We start from the raw sequence: 18,441 nt of genomic DNA, 5'->3' as shown, positions 1-18,441 counted from the left end.
GCGTATGAGCTAATGTCAGCTTACCAGCCTGGATACTAAAAGCCTGTGGAAAGCACTTCTAACAGAAACATTAATGATAATAAGAAATAAATGGGAATAGTAAGAAAGCAAAGGAAGCAGATATTTTTATAAAATTTATTCGTAGAAACAAAAAAATAGAAGCCTGGAGATAATTTAGTGTAGAAATACATAGCTTATCCCTCTATTAAAGCTGATGTTTAGGGGTACCTGGATGGTGCAGTTGGTTAAACGCCCAACTCCTGGTGTGAAGTTTGCTTGGATTTTCCTCTTTCTTTCCTCCCTCCACAACCCCGTGCGTGTGTGCTCTTTCTCACTCTCTCTCTCAAATAAATAAATCAATCTAAAACAAACAAACAAACAACGTCCCCCTCCCAAAACTCTGTTTATATTGATGACTAAATAAATTAAATTCTGCTTGGTATATATTTAGTTTAAGGAGGTATGTAATCTATGTAAGAAAAATATTTTGTACTTTATATATATTTTAAATTTACATATCTGGCATATACTCAGCTAAATAAAACGCTCAGTTTGGGCTGTTAAAAGTGACTTAAGGTTAACGGATATGTCTTTGGAATATATAATCCTAAGACTCCATTCTGTTTTGAGCTTCATTCCCATATTTAGTCTTTATAAAACAGTAGTCTTGAACAACTTAAGCTTATATAGCACTGGTCCTAGGTCTAGTCTCCAGCTTTATTAATACTGCCTGACCATGTTGCCTGTCTGGTACAAGCCATCAGGTGAAGTTTTACATGGAAAGTGAAAGAAAGGCCAACAGGGTAAGATACAGGTAGCAGAGAAAGTGATTTTGGTTACCTGTCCATATAGTCAGGAGGAGGACACTACAACAAAGGAAGAAAGACTCAAATTACCTTTCCATACTTCTGGGCATAGGATCCAGTAAGAAGAGAGTGAAAGATGATGATGGTTTCATCCAAGTCCCATAGAAATACCCGCTGAGGAAGGAAAACAAAAAACAGTGAGTGAGCATCTTTTCTTAATAGAATGGAATGGAACAAGAAATATGTAACAGAAAGAAAACTGAAAAATTCACAAATATGTGAAAATTAAACAACACAATTTTAAACAACTAATAGATCAAAGAAAAAAAATCCCAAGTGAAATTAGGAATACCTTGAGATTAATGAAAACTAAAACACAACACACCAAAATTTATAGGCTGTAATGAAATCAGTACTAAGAGGAGAATTTATAGCTATAAAATACATGCCTTCAAAAAGAAGTAAGATTTCAATCAATAACATGACTGTCCAATTTAAGGAACTGGAATGAACCAGCAGAAGGAAAGACTAAAGGTTAGAATGGAGATAAATAAATCAGAGAGTAGAAAAGTAACAAGAAAAAAAAAATCAATGAAACCAAAAGTTGGTTCTTTGAAAAGATCTACAAAATTGACAACTTTTAGCTAGGTTAAGAAAAAAAAGAAGCTTCAAATTAGTAAAATCAGAAACGGAAGTGGGGATGTTATTATCAATTTTACAGAAATAAAAAGAATTACAAGAAAATACTATGGACTACTAACAAATAACCTAGATGGACAGGGACAACTTCTTAGAAATTTACAAAATGCCAAAACGGACTCAGGAAGAAACAAAAATCTGAATAGACCTTTAACAGAGGTTGAACTCAGTAATCAAAAAGATACCAAGAAAGAAAAGCCCAGGGCCAGATGGTTTCACTGTTAAATTCTACCAAACATTTAAAGAAATAACACCAATCCTTCTTTAACTCTTCCAAAAAGTTGAATATGAAGGAATACTTCCTAAGTCGTTCTATGAAGCCGGCGTTACCCTTATACTAAGGTCAGGTAATAGAGACACTACAAGAAAACTGCAGACCAATATCTCTTATGAATATCAAAGCAAAAAGTTCTCCACAAAAATACTAGCAAACAAAATTCTAACAGCATATTAAAAGGACTGTATGTCATGGCCCTGTGGGATTTGTTTAGAATGCAAGGATGGATCAACATACAAAAATTAATCAGTGTAATATGCTACCTTAACAAAACAGAGGGGTAAAAACCCAATCGTCATTTCGATTGATGCAGGAGGAGCATCTGACAAAATTCAATACACTTTCATAATAAAAACACTCAATAAAATAGAAGTAGAAGTGAATTTCCTCACATGATAAAGATTGTATATGAAAAACCCAGAATTAATATCTTACTCAATGGTGCAAGACTGGAAGCTTTATCCCTGAGATCAGGAATAGGACAAGTATGCCTGTTTTCATCACTTCTATTCAACGTAAGTACCAGAAATTCTAGCCAGAATAATTTGGCAAGAATTGGGGGGAGAAGAAGGTACCCAAGTTGTAATGGAAAAAATAAAATTATCTCTGTTCACAAATGACATGATCTTATATAGAGAAAAATCATTTTTCTAAAGAATTCCTAAAGAATCCACGAAAAATTATTAGAGCTAATAAATGAATTCAGCAATGAGCTGTATTTCTATATACTTGTAACAACTAATCCTCAAAGAAATTAAAAAAAAAATTCCATTTATAATAGCATCAAAACTAATAAAATACTTAAGCATAAATTTAACCAAGGGATGCCTGGGGTGGTTCAGTTGGGTTTAGCAACCGACTCTTGATTTTGGCTAAGGTCATGATCTCAGGGTCCTGTGCTCAAGCTCCAAGATCTAAATAAACAGAAAGACATCCCATGTTCATGGATGAACGACTTAACAATGTTTAAGTGACAATACTACCCAAATGATTTACAAATTCAGTGCATCCTTATCAAAATCTCAGTATTGCTTTTTAAAGAAAAACTCATCCTAAAATTCATATGGAATCTCATATTCCATAGCCTGAAAGGCCAAAATAATCTTGAAAAAGAATGAAGTTGGAAAACTCACACTTCCTGATTTCAAAACTTACTACAAGGCTATAGTAATCAATACAATGTGGTACCTGCAAAAGGAAACACACATATACTAATGAAATTGACAAGATAACTCCTAAGAAATAAACCCTGACATATATGGTCAATCTTTTTTTAAAAGATTTTATTTATTTATTTGACAGACAGTAATCACAAGTAAGCAGAGAGGCAGGCAGAGAGAGAGGGGAAAATCAGGCTCCCTGCTGAGCAGGAAGACCAATGTGGGGCTTAATTCCAGGTATGGTCAATTTTTTAAAAAAAAGATTTATTTATTTGAGAGAGAGCAGAGCAAGTGACAGAGCACGAGTGCAAGGCGGGGCGGGAGGGATAGAGGGAGAGGGAAAAGCAGACTCCTCACTGAGCAGGGAGCCTGATGGGATTAGAGGCCCCAATCCTAGGACCCTAGGATCATGACCCGAGCCAAAGGCAGACACTTAACTGACTGAGCCACCCAGGTGCCCCCATATATGGTCTATTTTTGACAAGGATGCTAAGACCATTCAATGGAGAAAGGAAAATATTTCCAACAAAACGTGCTGGGAAAATTGGATATCCATGTGCAAAAGAATGAAATTAGACCCTTACTTACTTATTAGACCATATATAAAAATTAACTCAATATGAAAAAAATTAATTCAATATGAATCAAAGACCTAAATTTATGAGCTACAATAAAATTCTTAGAAGAAAACATAGGTAAATGCCTTTATAACCTTGTATTTTTTAACACTAAAGCACAACAAATAAAAGAAAAGCAGGACTTCAACAAAATGTGAAACTTTTGTGCATCAAAGAATACTATCAAGAGAGTAAAAAGAATACACAGAATGGGAGAAAATATTTGCACGTCAGATATCTGATAAGTGATTAGTATCTAGAATATATAAAGAATTCCTAAAACTCAACAACAAAATACCAAACGACCCATTAAAAACTGGTCATAGGATTTGACCAGCTATTTCTCCAAAGAAAATATACAGATGGCCATTAAATACATGAATAGATGTTCAACACTATTATTGGCCATTAAGGAAATGGAAATCAAAACCATTTCACATCTATTAGGATGGCTATTATTTTTTTAAAAAATTATTTATTTATTTATTTGACAGACAGAGATCACAAATAGGCAGAGAGGCAGGCAGAGCGAGAGAAGGGGGAAGCAGGCTCCCTGCTGAGCAGAGAGCCCCCATGGGGGGCTCGATCCCAGGACCCTGAGATCATGACCCGAGCCAAAGGCAGAAGCTTTAACCCACTGAGCCACCCAGGAGCCCCTAGGATGGCTACTATTTTTAAAAAAGGGGGTGGGGGATAACAAGTGTTGGTGAGGTTGTGGAGAAATGAGAACTCTCCTGCATTGCTGGTGGGAATGTAAAATGATATAGCCACTATGGAAAACATTTTGTTGTTTCCTCAAAAAGTTGACCACAGAATCACCATATAATCTAGCAATTCTACTCTTTAGTTTATATCCAAAATAACTGAAAAGAGAGACTGAAAGAAATATATATCTGGATAACAATGTTCATAGCAGCATTATTCACAGTAACTCGAAAGTGGAAAAAACTGTTCGTGTCCATCAACAAATGAATGAGTAAACAGAACATGGTATATACAGACAATGGAATATTATTCAGGTACAAAGGGAAATGAAGATCTTATACATGCTATAACACAGATGAGCCTTAAAAAGATGCTAAGTGAAAGAAGTCTCACACAAAAGGGTAGATATTCTATTATTCCACTTACACGAGATACTCAGAATAGGTAAATTCCGAGAAACTGAAAGTAGAATAGAGGTTGCCAGCGGCTAGTGGGAGGGGAGAACGGGGAGTTATCGCTTAATAGGCAGAGTTTTTGTTTGGGATCATGAAAAAGTTCTGGAAATAGATAGTGGCAACAAACAGCACTGTAAATGTACTTAATGTCACTGAACTGCACATTTAAAAAATGGTTAAAATGGTAAATTTTCTATTGCATATATTTTACCACTACTAAAAAAAACTTGGTTCTCAGTTTTTCCCAAAAAATGTAAAAGGACTTAGATTTTCTTCTTCTTTTTTTTTACCTTTCTTTTTTTGGTCAGGAATAAAAGGAAAGAGAGTCCCCAAACACAGCCTTAATTTACTCATGTCTTAATACCTATCGATGAACTCATTTTTAAATATAGCATCCCTCTACCCATTAAATGCTCATATTATAGAAAAATCAAATACAAAAACAAAAGCATATAAAAACTCAACTATTATTAGCATTTTGTATGATTTTCTAATCTTTTTAATAATGAAGCCAAATGCAATGTCCCTAATAAATGCTTATAGTGCTTAACCACAAAATAAGTGAGCACTCGTCTCATTAATAAGTTATGCGGTTTCACAGAAGCTTGGCCTAAAGCACTCTCATCTTCTCATTTTACTTTTAGATTTTTAAAAGGAGAACACTATGACATTATCTGTGACACCCTGTGCTTTCTGAATATGAGGGAACTGTTCTTTCTGTTCCGCTCTGAACACAGAGAACAAACTGTTCTGGCAAACTAAACAAACTAACAAACTAAATAAAAAGTTACCTGACTACCTAAATTCAAAAAAGCTTCTGCAATGCTTTGGTGAAAGGCATCCGAAAGTAATATGGCAAGTTATGGGCACGGAGAATGTGTTTTTACATTTCTCTCCTCACTAGGCCAGTTTCGTTTCTCTTGACCAAGAATCGCAGATGGTGGCAGGGCGGGGGGTTGGGGGACATTAAACACAGAACTACAGTATCTCCATGAGTTTCAGATAAGTATGTTCGATGAACTTAAAAAATGAGAAAAAAAAGTAGGTAGCTCAAATGAGTTTCTTCCCATACTTCCAATTCACTGTCCTGGGAAGAGCTGGCATCAGCTTTCCTTTTGCCCCGGTTCTTGCCAGTCATGTTTTTTCTGGACTGGTCATCCGCATCTTTATTTGGTGTAGTTTGGGACAAAGATGGGCTTGAAGAAGGGTCTCCTGGAAAGAAAAGTGAGATATATATTGCCAGTAGTCACAGGCTATAAGAACCAGAGCTGGAAGAGGGTCAGCATGCTTTCTGTCCATAAGAACCATATTACAGCAATAAAGTCTGGAAAATCAAACTTTGCCTGATCCTGATCAGTTTAGGAATGCAGACCTAGGCACCAACATCAAGCATCAACAGCTCCTAATATAACAGAGATAGTTATAATAGAATTTATATACCTGCCTCTCAATGCAAGAACATAGCTATAAAGTTGTTTCTCATACACAACCCCCAAAAACCTAAACCTGTATCTGGCCAAGCTTCTATATCAGAGTTTCTTGACTTGGCACGATTGACATTTTGGGCCAGATAATTTTTTGTTGAGCTGATGTCCTATGTATTCTAGGATGACTGGCTAAGCAGCACCCTTGCCCTTTATCCACTAGATGCCAGTAGCACTCCCCACCCACTGTGACAACCAAAAGTATTCCATACACTGCCAAATGTCTTAGGCGAATGCGGGAGAGGGCAAAGCACAAAATCACTTTTAGTTGAAAACCATGACTCTAGTTCTATTTACCAATTTAAAATAAAATACAGAAGCCAGCAGGACATGTAGATCTATCCAATACAGTGATAATCAGCAAAATTCAGACTGGGAAATGGCATGAGATAAACACTCCAGTTTCTTCACAAATACAGTACATCAGAGAATTAAAAAAAGGGGAATTTATAAGTTAAAAGAGAAAGTATATATCCATTAATCCCAATGTATGAACCTTACTTTGATCCTAATTTAAATAAACTCTAAATAAAATAGGTTAGTTTTTAAAAAATTAAAAACTCTAATAAAAAAGGAAAATAAAACTTCATATTTATGAGAAAACTAGAAATAATACCTTTTAGTATTTTATGATAGTGTAAGGAATTACTGCTGAATTATTTCAGAGGGCATGGCATTGTGGTTACACTAGCAAATATTTATTGTATAGACATAGAATGCTGGAATTTGGTGAGAGAACTGGATTAAGTACAGTTGAAATACGAGTTAATTGTTGAAGATGGATGATGGATACATAAGATGTTCATTATACTATTCTGACAACTTCTAGGTTTGAAATTCCCTATTATTAATAAGTTAAAATTGTTAGGAAGAATAGATATTTAGAGCTATGAATTCAAAACTAAGGCATCAACAAGTGTACCTATTTCAAAGTTATGTAAATTTGAAGCAGTATCCTTTTCTTAGAAGACTAGTGAAGGTACACAAAAAACTGCTTTAGTTGAGACAGAGCACTACTTTTAAAAATGCATCAGTGCTAACAATAAACAGTCCTTCATCCAATTATATGATGTGACAGCCAAGCACTAAATTTTCCTGAATGATAGAGACAAATAAAAAGGATATACATATGTTTACTTACTGAATGTGTGTATAAAGCCTTTATGTCAGGGTTTTTTTTTTTTAACCTGGACTTCATAATTCATCAACACATTTCAAACCTAAATGTACAGGTTTAGACTTGTAGGTTAAGTATGTATTTCCTTGAGAGGGGAAGGACCATGGCTTTCCTCATGATCTTGGAGATCCATGACGTAGAAAAAGTTAAGGACTACTGCTCTGAGGCCACTGCAGGAGTCCACAATACATACTGACTAAAACTAGAGTCCTTCAGCTTTGACAAAATGTGCCAAGATTCTGAAGTTCCCTATGACAAACACAGTAAAGCTGAAGGGCGGGGTGGCTGTCACAGTCTTCTCATTCTTGGTGCTTTTCAGTTCACAGTATCAGGTATTACATTCAGCCTGCCAATGACTCAGCACATATCTGGTTCTAATATTTAAATATTCCTCACCTGAGAAGGAAAGCCAATAGCACAGTAACAGTGACTCAGACCAGAACAAAATGATCTTTACTATTCCGTAATGTTGAATGAAGTGCTCTTAAGCCACAGGCTTGAGAGGTACGGTGCTTACCAGAGGAAAGTCTCTGTGCTGTCGGCGCAGGTACCATGACACTAGGCTTCTCCGTCTGGTATGTGGCTGCGGCTAATGTGGTACTCTCGGTATCACTGTTAGTCTGGCCCGCGACTCCAAAGCTGGAGCTGGGGTAGCAGGTCTGGTACTGACTCTGACCAAGGATAGTATAGGTGGGATAGTCCTGTAGACCAAGGGGAATAAGGGAGGAAAACAAGACTTAGAAAGAGCAAAGCACTGATTTCAACACAAGAGACTTTCTGTCCCCCCCCACTTTTTTTTTTTTTTTTTAAAGATTTTATTTCTTTATTTGACAGAGAGAGACACAGCGAGAGCAAGAGAGTGAACACAAGCAGGGGGAGTGTGAGAAGGAGAAGCAGGCTTCCCGCCGAGCAGGAAGCCCGATACGGGGCTCAATCCCAGGACCCTAGGATCATGAACTTAGCAAAAGGAAGATGCTTAATGACCAAGCCACCTAGGTGCCCCACTTTCATGTCCCTCTTATTCATTGTTAGTTTCCTAAAACATTTATTTGACTTCTCATTTACCCATCTATAGCTTCCACCTAAACCAATGATTTTCAAAATGCATTCTGTGGCAACCTAAGAGTCAAGAGGAGAGACCTCAGAGGCTATCTTTACCATGAGCAGGAGGCTGAGAGAGAAGGGTCCCGTGCACTCTACACACAACGTCCCTTTTCTACTCTAACGGCTTTCTTTCTTTCTTTGTCCATTTTAGGTACTGAATTTCTGTGTAAATTTCTGCACAGAATTTCTGATGATTCTATTCTTTAAGAAGTTTATAAGCAACTTCACTAGATGCTAGTGCTTTCTAAGTACAGATGAGCTTAAACAAAAAAGCACATATTCTACATTAAGGTTTCCTAGTTTAAAAACTGAGTATTGGGGCACCTGGGTGGCTCAGCCCATTAAGTGTCTCTGACTCCTGATCTTGGCTCAGGTCTTGATTTCAGGATCATGGGCTCAAGCCCCACTTTGGGCTCCATGCTGGGCATGGAGCCTACTTAAAAAAAAAAAAAAAAGAAGAAAATTGGAGGGAACTTTTTAATGATTTCATGGGCACATACATGTCAAAACTTATCAAACTACAATTTAAGTATATGCAGATTATTATAGATCAATTATACCTTAATAAAGCTGTACAAAAAATGTGTATGATGTGTAGCTCAAATACATACCTTAAAAAATTTCAACTGATACTGATGTTGGTAAGAAGCAGGAAGAAGCTAATTAACCAGACCAATTATAAAGAGTACTGAGCATCTATCATAAACCAAATACAACTCAGTCAGGGTATGTGTCTAGGTATGAGCTGGAACATTAAACAAAAGAGTAAGCTGTACTGGCTGAACTCAAGGGAGTTAAAAGTCTAGCAGGAGGAGACAACATTTCCAACAAATTGGCAGTCAATTATATGTTCAATGAATGAAATACAGAGGAAGACAACTATCCCTGCAAACTGTGATAGTCAGAGCTTTCTGAGCTAAACAGACAGAGGAAATAAGAGCATGAATAGGGCCTAAAAAGGTTTTATTAAGGGACCAGAGATACTGAGTCTGGTTGAAACAAAGGATCTTGCAGGCTTGAATGAGTCATGCAAGCCTATGAATGTGACTTGGATTCTTAAGGCCATGGTGTATAGTTTGTGTGTGGGGGGCAGGTAACAGTGACTATCAAAATCAAAACAACAAAAATAGAGACAGACTCTGGGCAGATGATTGACAGGATAAAAGTAGACTTTTGAGAAAATTACTCAGACAGTGTTTTAAAATCTTTTTAAAAAAATTTTTTTTAGTAATTTCTAACCTTAACATGGGGCCTGAACTCAGGACCCCAAGATCAAGAGTTGTATGCTCCGCTGACTGAATCAGCCATGTGTCCTCAGATAGTGTTTTAGGAAATGGTTAGGTACAGAGGAAAACTGGAGATGAGATGAACAGTTAACCGAAGTAACAGGATTAAAGGGGAAGAACCAAAACATAGGAAATAATAGCAAAAATGGAAGAGAAAGAATTCTAGAAATGGCTACATTAGGAATAGGTGAGGGAAAAAAACTGAAAACAACTGGTTTGGTTGAGGCCTAGCTTTATTTAAAAATGGTCTCACTGACAATTGAAAAGTCATAGGGAAAAGTGGTTTTTACTTTTGAAGGACAAAAAAAAGGTGGAATGAAAGCCTGGCTTTTGATATGATAAACTTAGGGAAATGGCGAGACATTAAAGAAAAACATGGCCATCAATCAGCAGGAAGCCTGCAGAAATCATGCGGTCAAGATAGAATGTTCATTTCAGAGGTAGTAAATGGACACTGTGAATGTGGTTAAACATTTCTGGGGATGAAATAATAAACATGTGGAAAACTATATACACTGTCCATGAGAGAAAACAGGATCAAAAACAAAACTTAGGAAAGGGAAAGATAAATAACATGGAAGAGTGCCAGGTATATAGTAGAAACTCAGTAATTTGTGAACTGTAAGAATGAAGAAATGCAAAAACAGTCAAACATAAAAGATGAACCAGAACAGTAATGTTAATTATAGCCAAAAAAGAGATTCATGGAGAAGTTTCATTGCTGCAGAGAAAACAAATAAAAACCTAACACCAAAAACAAAACCCCTAAAACACTGAAGCTATTACCAGTGATCTAAACATAAAGAATTAATAGAACAGTGATCGAGACCAGACCACAAAGAAGAAATGAGTGCCTAAATAAAAATGTAGAAAGAACCAGGCTTTTTCTGAACTCTGGGAATACATAAGTGAACAAAATAGAAAAGTAAGTCCCTATCCTCACGGAGCTTACATTCTAGTAGGGACAAGGTAGGAGACAGACACACAAAGTAGGTAAGTGAGCAGATAGAGCTGTATCAGTCAGATAGCATAGTAATGAAAGAAACTGGAGGGCAGCCTGAGAAACCATCCAGGGTCCCAGTTCTGGCTGTTTCTTAGATTAGCAAATTGACCAGAGAGTGAAGAGAAGAAGATCAAACTTGATGAACCATATAAAATAGGATGAACTCAGTAGACTGTACCTGGTTTGAGATGCTGGAAACTGCTGCTGCTGGAATATTGGCAATTGTAGATGAAGTGGATATCAGGCTGGCATTTGTGCTTGAAGCTATAGGATGGAGAGTGTGAAAAGATGTTAAAGATATCATGTAAAAGCCTAGAAGAAATGGAAAACATATTGTGTCTTATGTAAACAGATCTACAAGGAGATAAAGAACATTGCACAAAGGAAACAAATACTGATTTTGCTCTTCTGCATGCCATACTTTAATCTTGATTAGAAATAAAACAGTTCAAACATTTTTCTGTTTTAACTTGAGTCTTCCACTATTCCTATTAAAGTCCTAGGAAGGACACATGTACAATGCACTGGCTCATACTAATGAAATGAATGGAATCAGAAGCTAACCAAATCTCCAGTCTATCTTCTCAGCCCTTGAAAGATGACTCACCTGCAATGTGACCGACTGACAACCAGCAGAAACCACAAGAGCTCTGGTAAATCTGCATGTAAATCCTAGACTGGGATATTTGTTACCACTTGCCCCAAACGATGCCTCTCCTAATGCAACATAATTAACTTTGAGGAATAGAGCTGATCCCCTAAACCTGCTTGGAGTTGCTTTTTGGGCTCTACTCAAATCATGAATTATTAATGTGGATCAATAAACATGATCTGGCATTTAATGATTGTACCAATGAGCCTGGAAAATATTAAATATTATTCTGGCCAGGTAACAATATACTCTGTAAGTTATTTAGGCTGCCTATTTTGGGACCAAGAATTTGGGCTAACTTTTTTTATATCCTTCTACCACAGACTCCACCAGGGTTTTAGTCAAATCTTCAGTGACTACTATTTGTTAAAGTGACTTTTTTCAGGTGAACCAGTGTAGTAACTAAGACTACAAGGTACTGGTCTTGAACTGGTCCTTTCCCTCATTTATCACAAGCACACTATAGTCACACATGCCATAAGAATTCGTCGTCAGGTAGACCTGACTATCTGACTACCTATCCCATTAGCAACAAAGTACTTTACAGGTAAAGTTAATAGGAAAACCTCCATTAAGAAGAGAACAGATGGACAAATGAAGCAGAAACATGAGAGTACTCATCAAAATCAGGGAAATGTTTATTCCTTCCCCTAAGGGTACTCTGCTTAGAAGAAAGTCTAGAAAAGATTAGAAGAGAAACCCCAGCTTTCAGATGAAGAACTTGGGACAAAGAAGAGTTAAGGTAATTTGTCTACTGTCATGGAACCAGTGTTAGTCACGATGGCGTCTAGTATCTCCCAACTGGATGAGCCAAGACAGATTTCCTGACAATCCAGGGAGAATTTTTCTACAATACTTCTTCTCCCAGGGGAACTACAGGACTCTTAAAAGAGTTTACTTTCTTAAACATAAAACCGAATGAAACAGATTTTATAACCTCATAGATGGTATTTTCTTCCTACCAATATTCATCTTCTTCTTTACCATGACTTAACCCATTTCCCACCATGGGGAAGTACAAGGAATTACTGTACAATACACAGGCTTAGATAATTCTGTAAGTAGTTTTTAATCATTCTTGTGGGTAGAGATTTTGAGTGGCTTTCAGGTTTTATTACCAGCACATTATGCTAGGTAGCCAAGCAATAAAACACACAGGACATAAGGTGATTTAAGGTGGGAAAGAAAATGAATAATTTACTTAATCTCTTAAGTTTATTTCTCCTAGTGAAGTCCACTTCTAGCTCAATTTTTCATTGGTCTTTATTCTAGCATATAATCCTCTTTTCTCCTATTTACCTTTAATTCTGTTCTACCTTCTGTATTACTAACTTATAAATGGTTAGCAGTACAACCCATTCATATCTTCGCATACATGGGGAAAAGGTACTCTGACAAAGTGGTTTTATAAATTTAACAATTTTCAAACTACTTACTGAACTGGGCTAAAGGTAACAAGGTGGACCTTATAAACAAGTGGTCATATACTCTTATATCTCCACTAGGAAGTTTAATGACTTGATTAGCTAGTTGCTATACTGAATTTTTAATACATACCTTCCTAAAGATCACAAACTACTTTCAGCAATAGTGGCTTCTATTATAGAAAATGTTGGCCTACTGACCTAGAAAGCTTATAGGGTTCAGTATACCACTTCTTTCTCTAATTCAATCAAATCCTTTCTCATATGTGCCATATTCATTCATTCAGCAAACCACGGTCTACTATGCACCCAGAAACTGTTCCAGTCACTGAGGAATAGAGCAGTGAACAAGGCAAAGTCCCCTGCTCTCATGGAGATCAGACTGCATTGATGGAGTGAGATAACAATTAAATACATAATTCTTTAGGCTCTTGTAACCATCATTGCACCCAAGCCAAACTCACCTAAAAGGGCACACACATCACTGTATACACTACCCTACACATAACTATGACTAAAGGTACTAAATAGTACTTATCATTCTGCCCATATACACATATATATGTCTCAACAAATAATATTTGATCGCAGATTTAAGAAACAAAAACAGCAGCAATAAAATTGCAACAAAACATACAAACTTAGAGGATCAAAGAAAACTCAAGTGGTCAATCCTACTGATACATATCTGAAGACTATCTGCTCTCCAAATGCGAATGGCATGTCCAACTGTTTTTGGATAGTCTCCACTCCTGTTCTGACAACGGGGCCATGAAATAATAGAAAAACAAAGCTTCTGAGAACCATGCCCCACTAGAGGTCCAATCAATAAATACGAAAAGAGGAGACTCAGTAGTTTCCTCATAGGTGTGTTTTAAAAAACCATGCCCCAGTAGAGGTCCAAATAATATAGTCAATATACACAGACAGCTTTAATCACAAGACAGTGGTTATAGCACTGTGAGAGGCACAGCCAAATTAAATGACACTGCCCCAAAGCCAGAAGGTTGACCTAAAGGTTAGTGGTATATAAAAGTTGGCGCAAGATTTACTTTCTACCCATGTCTTAACTTTATACATGTCTCCCTCTACCACCCTTGCCTACCTGGCTTTCAAGTTATTCAAAGCAAGATGAGCTCTTTCTCACTTGAGCACCTTGGCAATGTTGCTTGCTCCGCCTGGATTGTTCTCCCTGGTCGGTCCCTCTTGCCCTCCCAACATAATGGCTCACGCTCAGCAAGTCCACTTCCTCAGAGGCATGCTCTTTGACCCCTCCTTGGGGTGCCTGAGTGGCTCAGTCAGTCAAGCATCTGACTCTTGACTCTGGCTCAGGTCATTATCTCAGGGTTGTGAGATCAAGCCCTGCACCAGGCTCCACACTCAGCATGGAGCCTGCTTAAGATCCTCTCTCTCCATCTCTCTCTCTCCTTCTGCCCCTCCCCAAACGCCCCCACCCCTGCTTGCATGCTAATTAAAAAAAATTAAATTTAATTAAAAAAAAAACACAACTAATTCCTTGTTTTCCCAATCACAGCAATCTGTTTTTTTTTTCTGAGAACTTTTCAAAATCTATTTAATTATTTACTTGCTTGCTTTCTGTTTCTTCCACTCATCTGTAAGCTCCAAGAAGGCAGAATCTTACTATCTTATTCTTATCTCCAACATCTAGCAAAATACCTGGCACAGTGCAGGTGATGCTCAGTAAACACTTGTGGGATTCACGTCTATCCTGCAAACAGGTATACTCCTGTGTAACTTGTGGGACTCAAGTATAGCATGTCAAGGTCATCAAAAACAAAAAAACCCTAAAAAACTGCATAGTCAAGAGAAGCCCAAGTAGACATGACAATTAAATGGAATGTGGTATTCTGGATGGAATCCTGGAACAAAAAAAAGGACATCAGGTAAAAACTAAGGAACTATGGGGGTGCCTGGGTGGCTCAGGGGGTTAAAGCCTCTGCGTTTGGCTCAGGTCATGATCCCAGGGTTCTGGGATAAAGCCCCGCATCGGGCTCTCTGCTCAGCGGGGAGTGTGCTTCCTCCTCTCTCTGCCTGCCTCTCTGCCTACTTGTAATCTCTGCCTGTGAAATGAATAAATAAATAAAATCTTTAAAAAACAAAACAAAACAAAAAACTAAGGAACTATGAATAAACTATGGACTTAGGTAATAATAATGTACCAGTATGGGTTCATTAATTATAATAAATGTTCCATTCTAAATAAGACGTCAATAATAGGGGAAATTATATACAAGATGGGGGTATCTGTAACTCTCTGTACCATCCTCTCAATTTGTCTATAAATCTAAAACTAAACTAAAAACTAATGTCTATTAAAAAACAGAACAAAACAAAACTCCTGATTAGTGAAAGACTATAAAAAAAGACTATCATGTGCTACCAACAAAATTAAGCACAAACACATTCATTAAAAGTCAAGATTACGTTATAATTAGTTTTGAAATTTCTGAAATTAATTTTACCACTTAAATATTAACCACCTAAACCATCTCAACTGAAGAAAATAACCAGAGACTGGGCCACATATTTATACTGTAGGAAAAGATTGATATAAAGCAGCCAGATCTAGTTAACTGAAGGGCTTTCATAAGCATTGCATAAACTGAAGAAAGGGCTTTGATCAGAGTTGATCAAGCCAGAAGTGTAACTTTTTTTTAGGTTGAAATTATACATTTTAAAGAAATTGCAGTATGTTGACACATATTAGCTTCAAGTGTACAACATAGTGATTTGACAACTCTAGATAACTCTATATGTCAATTGTAGAATGCTTTGGGGTACGATGAGGAGACACTGCTATTTTGACCATTTTTCAAAAACTGACAGAATTCTTCTTGCTTTTCTTCCGTGGAGGGACTGGACAGTTATACAGGGGGAACAGAGCAGCCCTGGACAGCCATTCACTATCCATGCTAAGGAAAACTAAAGGTGGGAGAGAGGAGAGTGATATTGATAGCAGACAACCTAGGTAATTTGACTCTGCCAATACTCACATTTCATTTTAGCCAATTGTTTCAATTTGTATTCTATCAATGTTTCTTTAGAATAAAGGTAAAAATTAATAACTTGATGGTTACCTTCGGCCTTAAATTCTACCCTCTGCCAAAGTTCTAACGAACAACAAAATGTGCCAAGAGGTTAACCAGAAAAGGGAGGAACAATAAACTTACTTGTTTGTCCGTAAAGGTTCTCTCTTTGGGAGAGCTGATATTGACATCATGATTTCAATACCGAAAATCATAAATATTGCACTCATGCTCTGAGATCAGACTGCCCAGCTTACATCCTGACTTAATTATTTACTAACTGGTAAATGGAACAAGTAGAAGTAGTTCTTAATCATTTACAATGAAAACAATTAAAACTGAGTAGCAAAATATTTTATTTACTATAATCTATATCAAAACACTTTTTTATCACCAAAGTTTGTATCTTAAGAGTACCTCAGACCAGTTTTTGCTGTCCCATCCTCACTCCTCTAGCATCCATTTTATGAATAAAATTTTAAAGCTGGGAGAAATCAGGAGAAGGGAGGCAGATGAGAAGCCAGGAACATGGACATTAATTTCCAATCTGGAGCAATGACAAATTGCCTGTGTTAGATGTGGAAGGGCTGGGAATTAATCCCATAGTGCCTTCTGAATTTCTCTCTCTTTATTCCTAATAGTCCTGTCATAATTCTAACCTTTTAGAACAACAACTCAGGAAGGCAAAGATGTTCAGAGTTCAAGCTTTAAGGCAATGCTTTTTATCATGAAATAGAAACAAGACTAAACTTTTTGAGAAGAAAAAATGCTCTCACCAAGAAGCAGCAAGTGGGAGGTATGACAACACTGCAGCAAAAAAATGCAGCACACATCTCACTACTGCCCTACCTGGACTTCCCATAAAAGAAATCAGCAAAGTTCTGCCCCATGGGGAGTCTTCTGCTCATTTATAGGACAAAGTGCCACTGAGAACAGGCTAAAACAAAATCAGACAGGTTTTCTGGACACCAACATGCAAAAGGAAAGGCTGAAGTTCTACACATTACAATTCACATTTAAAGGCTAAACTACTTAGAAACCACAGTCCCGAATTCTGGGTGCCTAACACAAAAAGCATGCACAAGTGCAAATATCACCCCCTTCTGTTTTACAAGACAGTGCTCCTGTATTACCCAATTTGTTTGGAGATACAGATAGACTGAAAACAACAAAAACAACAATAATAAAACACACACAACCATGCCTATTTACCTTGAATGGGATAAGAATAATGTGCTGGGCTTGGCTGGCTTGTGGTTAACCCTGTAGTGCAGGTAAGAACACTGTGTTGACTTGGAGATGGAGTCTGAATTAAACCACTTTCAGGTTTCATACCTGGCCACAATGCACCTGAATCAGATAAATTGGACCAATTACAAACAATACACTGGGACTGAGGAGCGTGGTTATGCTTTTAATTATCAGCCAGTAGGTTTAAAACCTAAATCTTAGAACAAAAGTAAATTTGCTTGTAAGAGAAAATTACTGATTGTCCCACTCCTAATATACCACAAGCAAATACAGTTTCAAAAACTGGGGAATGGGGCCACAGAAACAAAAATCTTGTCAAAATCCCCAAAAATGATATGTATATAAGTTCATTTCAATGGTTGAGGAAGATTGATCAGGGTTCAGGAAAAAAAAGCTACTGACACCCAACTGGAGTGTTTATTATACAGAGTGCCTGATGATCATGTACAGTGATAAATCATTTATCCATTGTCAAGGTGGGAGACATTCCACACAAGTTTAAAATTCACTTACCCATTAAACAAGCACCAAAACTTTCTAAAATGTATTGAGTACTTTTCTGCCTTCTTAAGCTGGTTATTTTATTACCTGTTTCTTCTGATTAGGAAAGACATACTTGCTTATTTTTATAAATTAAAAATATTACAGAAATATATAACTTAGAAAAAATAAAGTCATATATAATCCCAGCATCCAGACTTAAGCACTATTAACAGTTTGCAGAAGTCACTTAGATTTCTTCTACATATTTACTAATCTTTTTTCTTTTTAATAAAAATGGGATATTATCCATACTGTTCATAATTTGCTTTTCCACATAATACCTGTGAAAGACATCTTCCCATGTCAGAACACATAAATTTCTCATACTGATAGATATCATAGCTGTTCACTTTTTTTTTTTTCAGTTTTTATTTATTTATTTATTTATTTCCAGCATAACAGTATTCATTATTTTTGCACCACACCCCGTGCTCCATGCAATCCGTGCCCTCTATAATACCCACCACCTGGTACCCCAACCTCCCACCCCCCGTCCCTTCAAAACCCTCAGATTGTTTTTCAGAGTCCATAGTCTCTCATGGTTCACCTCCCCTTCCAATTTCCCCCAACTCCCTTCTCCACCCTAAGTCCCCATGTCCTCCATGCTATTTGTTATGCTCCACAAATAAGTGAAACCATATGATAATTGACTCTCTCTGCTTGACTTATTTCACTCAGCATAATCTCTTCCAGTCCCATCCATGTTGCTACAAAAGTTGGGTATTCATCCTTTCTGATGGAGGCATAATAC

At 37.0% G+C, this 18,441-nt stretch overlaps 1 protein-coding gene across 4 annotated transcripts in view; it reads right to left on the bottom strand.

The window, feature by feature from the left end:
- Positions 1–18,441, bottom strand: part of EYA3 (EYA transcriptional coactivator and phosphatase 3) — a 115,609-nt gene that overhangs the window by 24,678 nt on the left and 72,490 nt on the right. For 3 of the 4 annotated variants that reach the window (XM_032303707.1, XM_032303708.1, XM_032303709.1), the window contains 5 exons: positions 17,109–17,246; positions 10,952–11,037; positions 7,898–8,081; positions 5,792–5,931; positions 897–980 (listed from right to left, as the gene is read on the bottom strand). In XM_032303707.1, the coding sequence (XP_032159598.1) occupies positions 897–980; positions 5,792–5,931; positions 7,898–8,081; positions 10,952–11,037; positions 17,109–17,246 (632 nt within the window). The remainder of the gene's footprint in view (positions 1–896; positions 981–5,791; positions 5,932–7,897; positions 8,082–10,951; positions 11,038–17,108; positions 17,247–18,441) is intronic. The other variant, XM_032303710.1, reaches the window with a different exon arrangement.

The sequence above is a fragment of the Mustela erminea genome, chromosome 10 (assembly GCF_009829155.1).
Source record: "Mustela erminea isolate mMusErm1 chromosome 10, mMusErm1.Pri, whole genome shotgun sequence".
In the NCBI taxonomy this organism is placed as follows: Eukaryota; Metazoa; Chordata; class Mammalia; order Carnivora; family Mustelidae; genus Mustela; species Mustela erminea.
The sequence above is the reverse complement of the archived record's forward strand: the minus strand, read 5'-3'. Positions and strand labels throughout refer to the sequence as shown.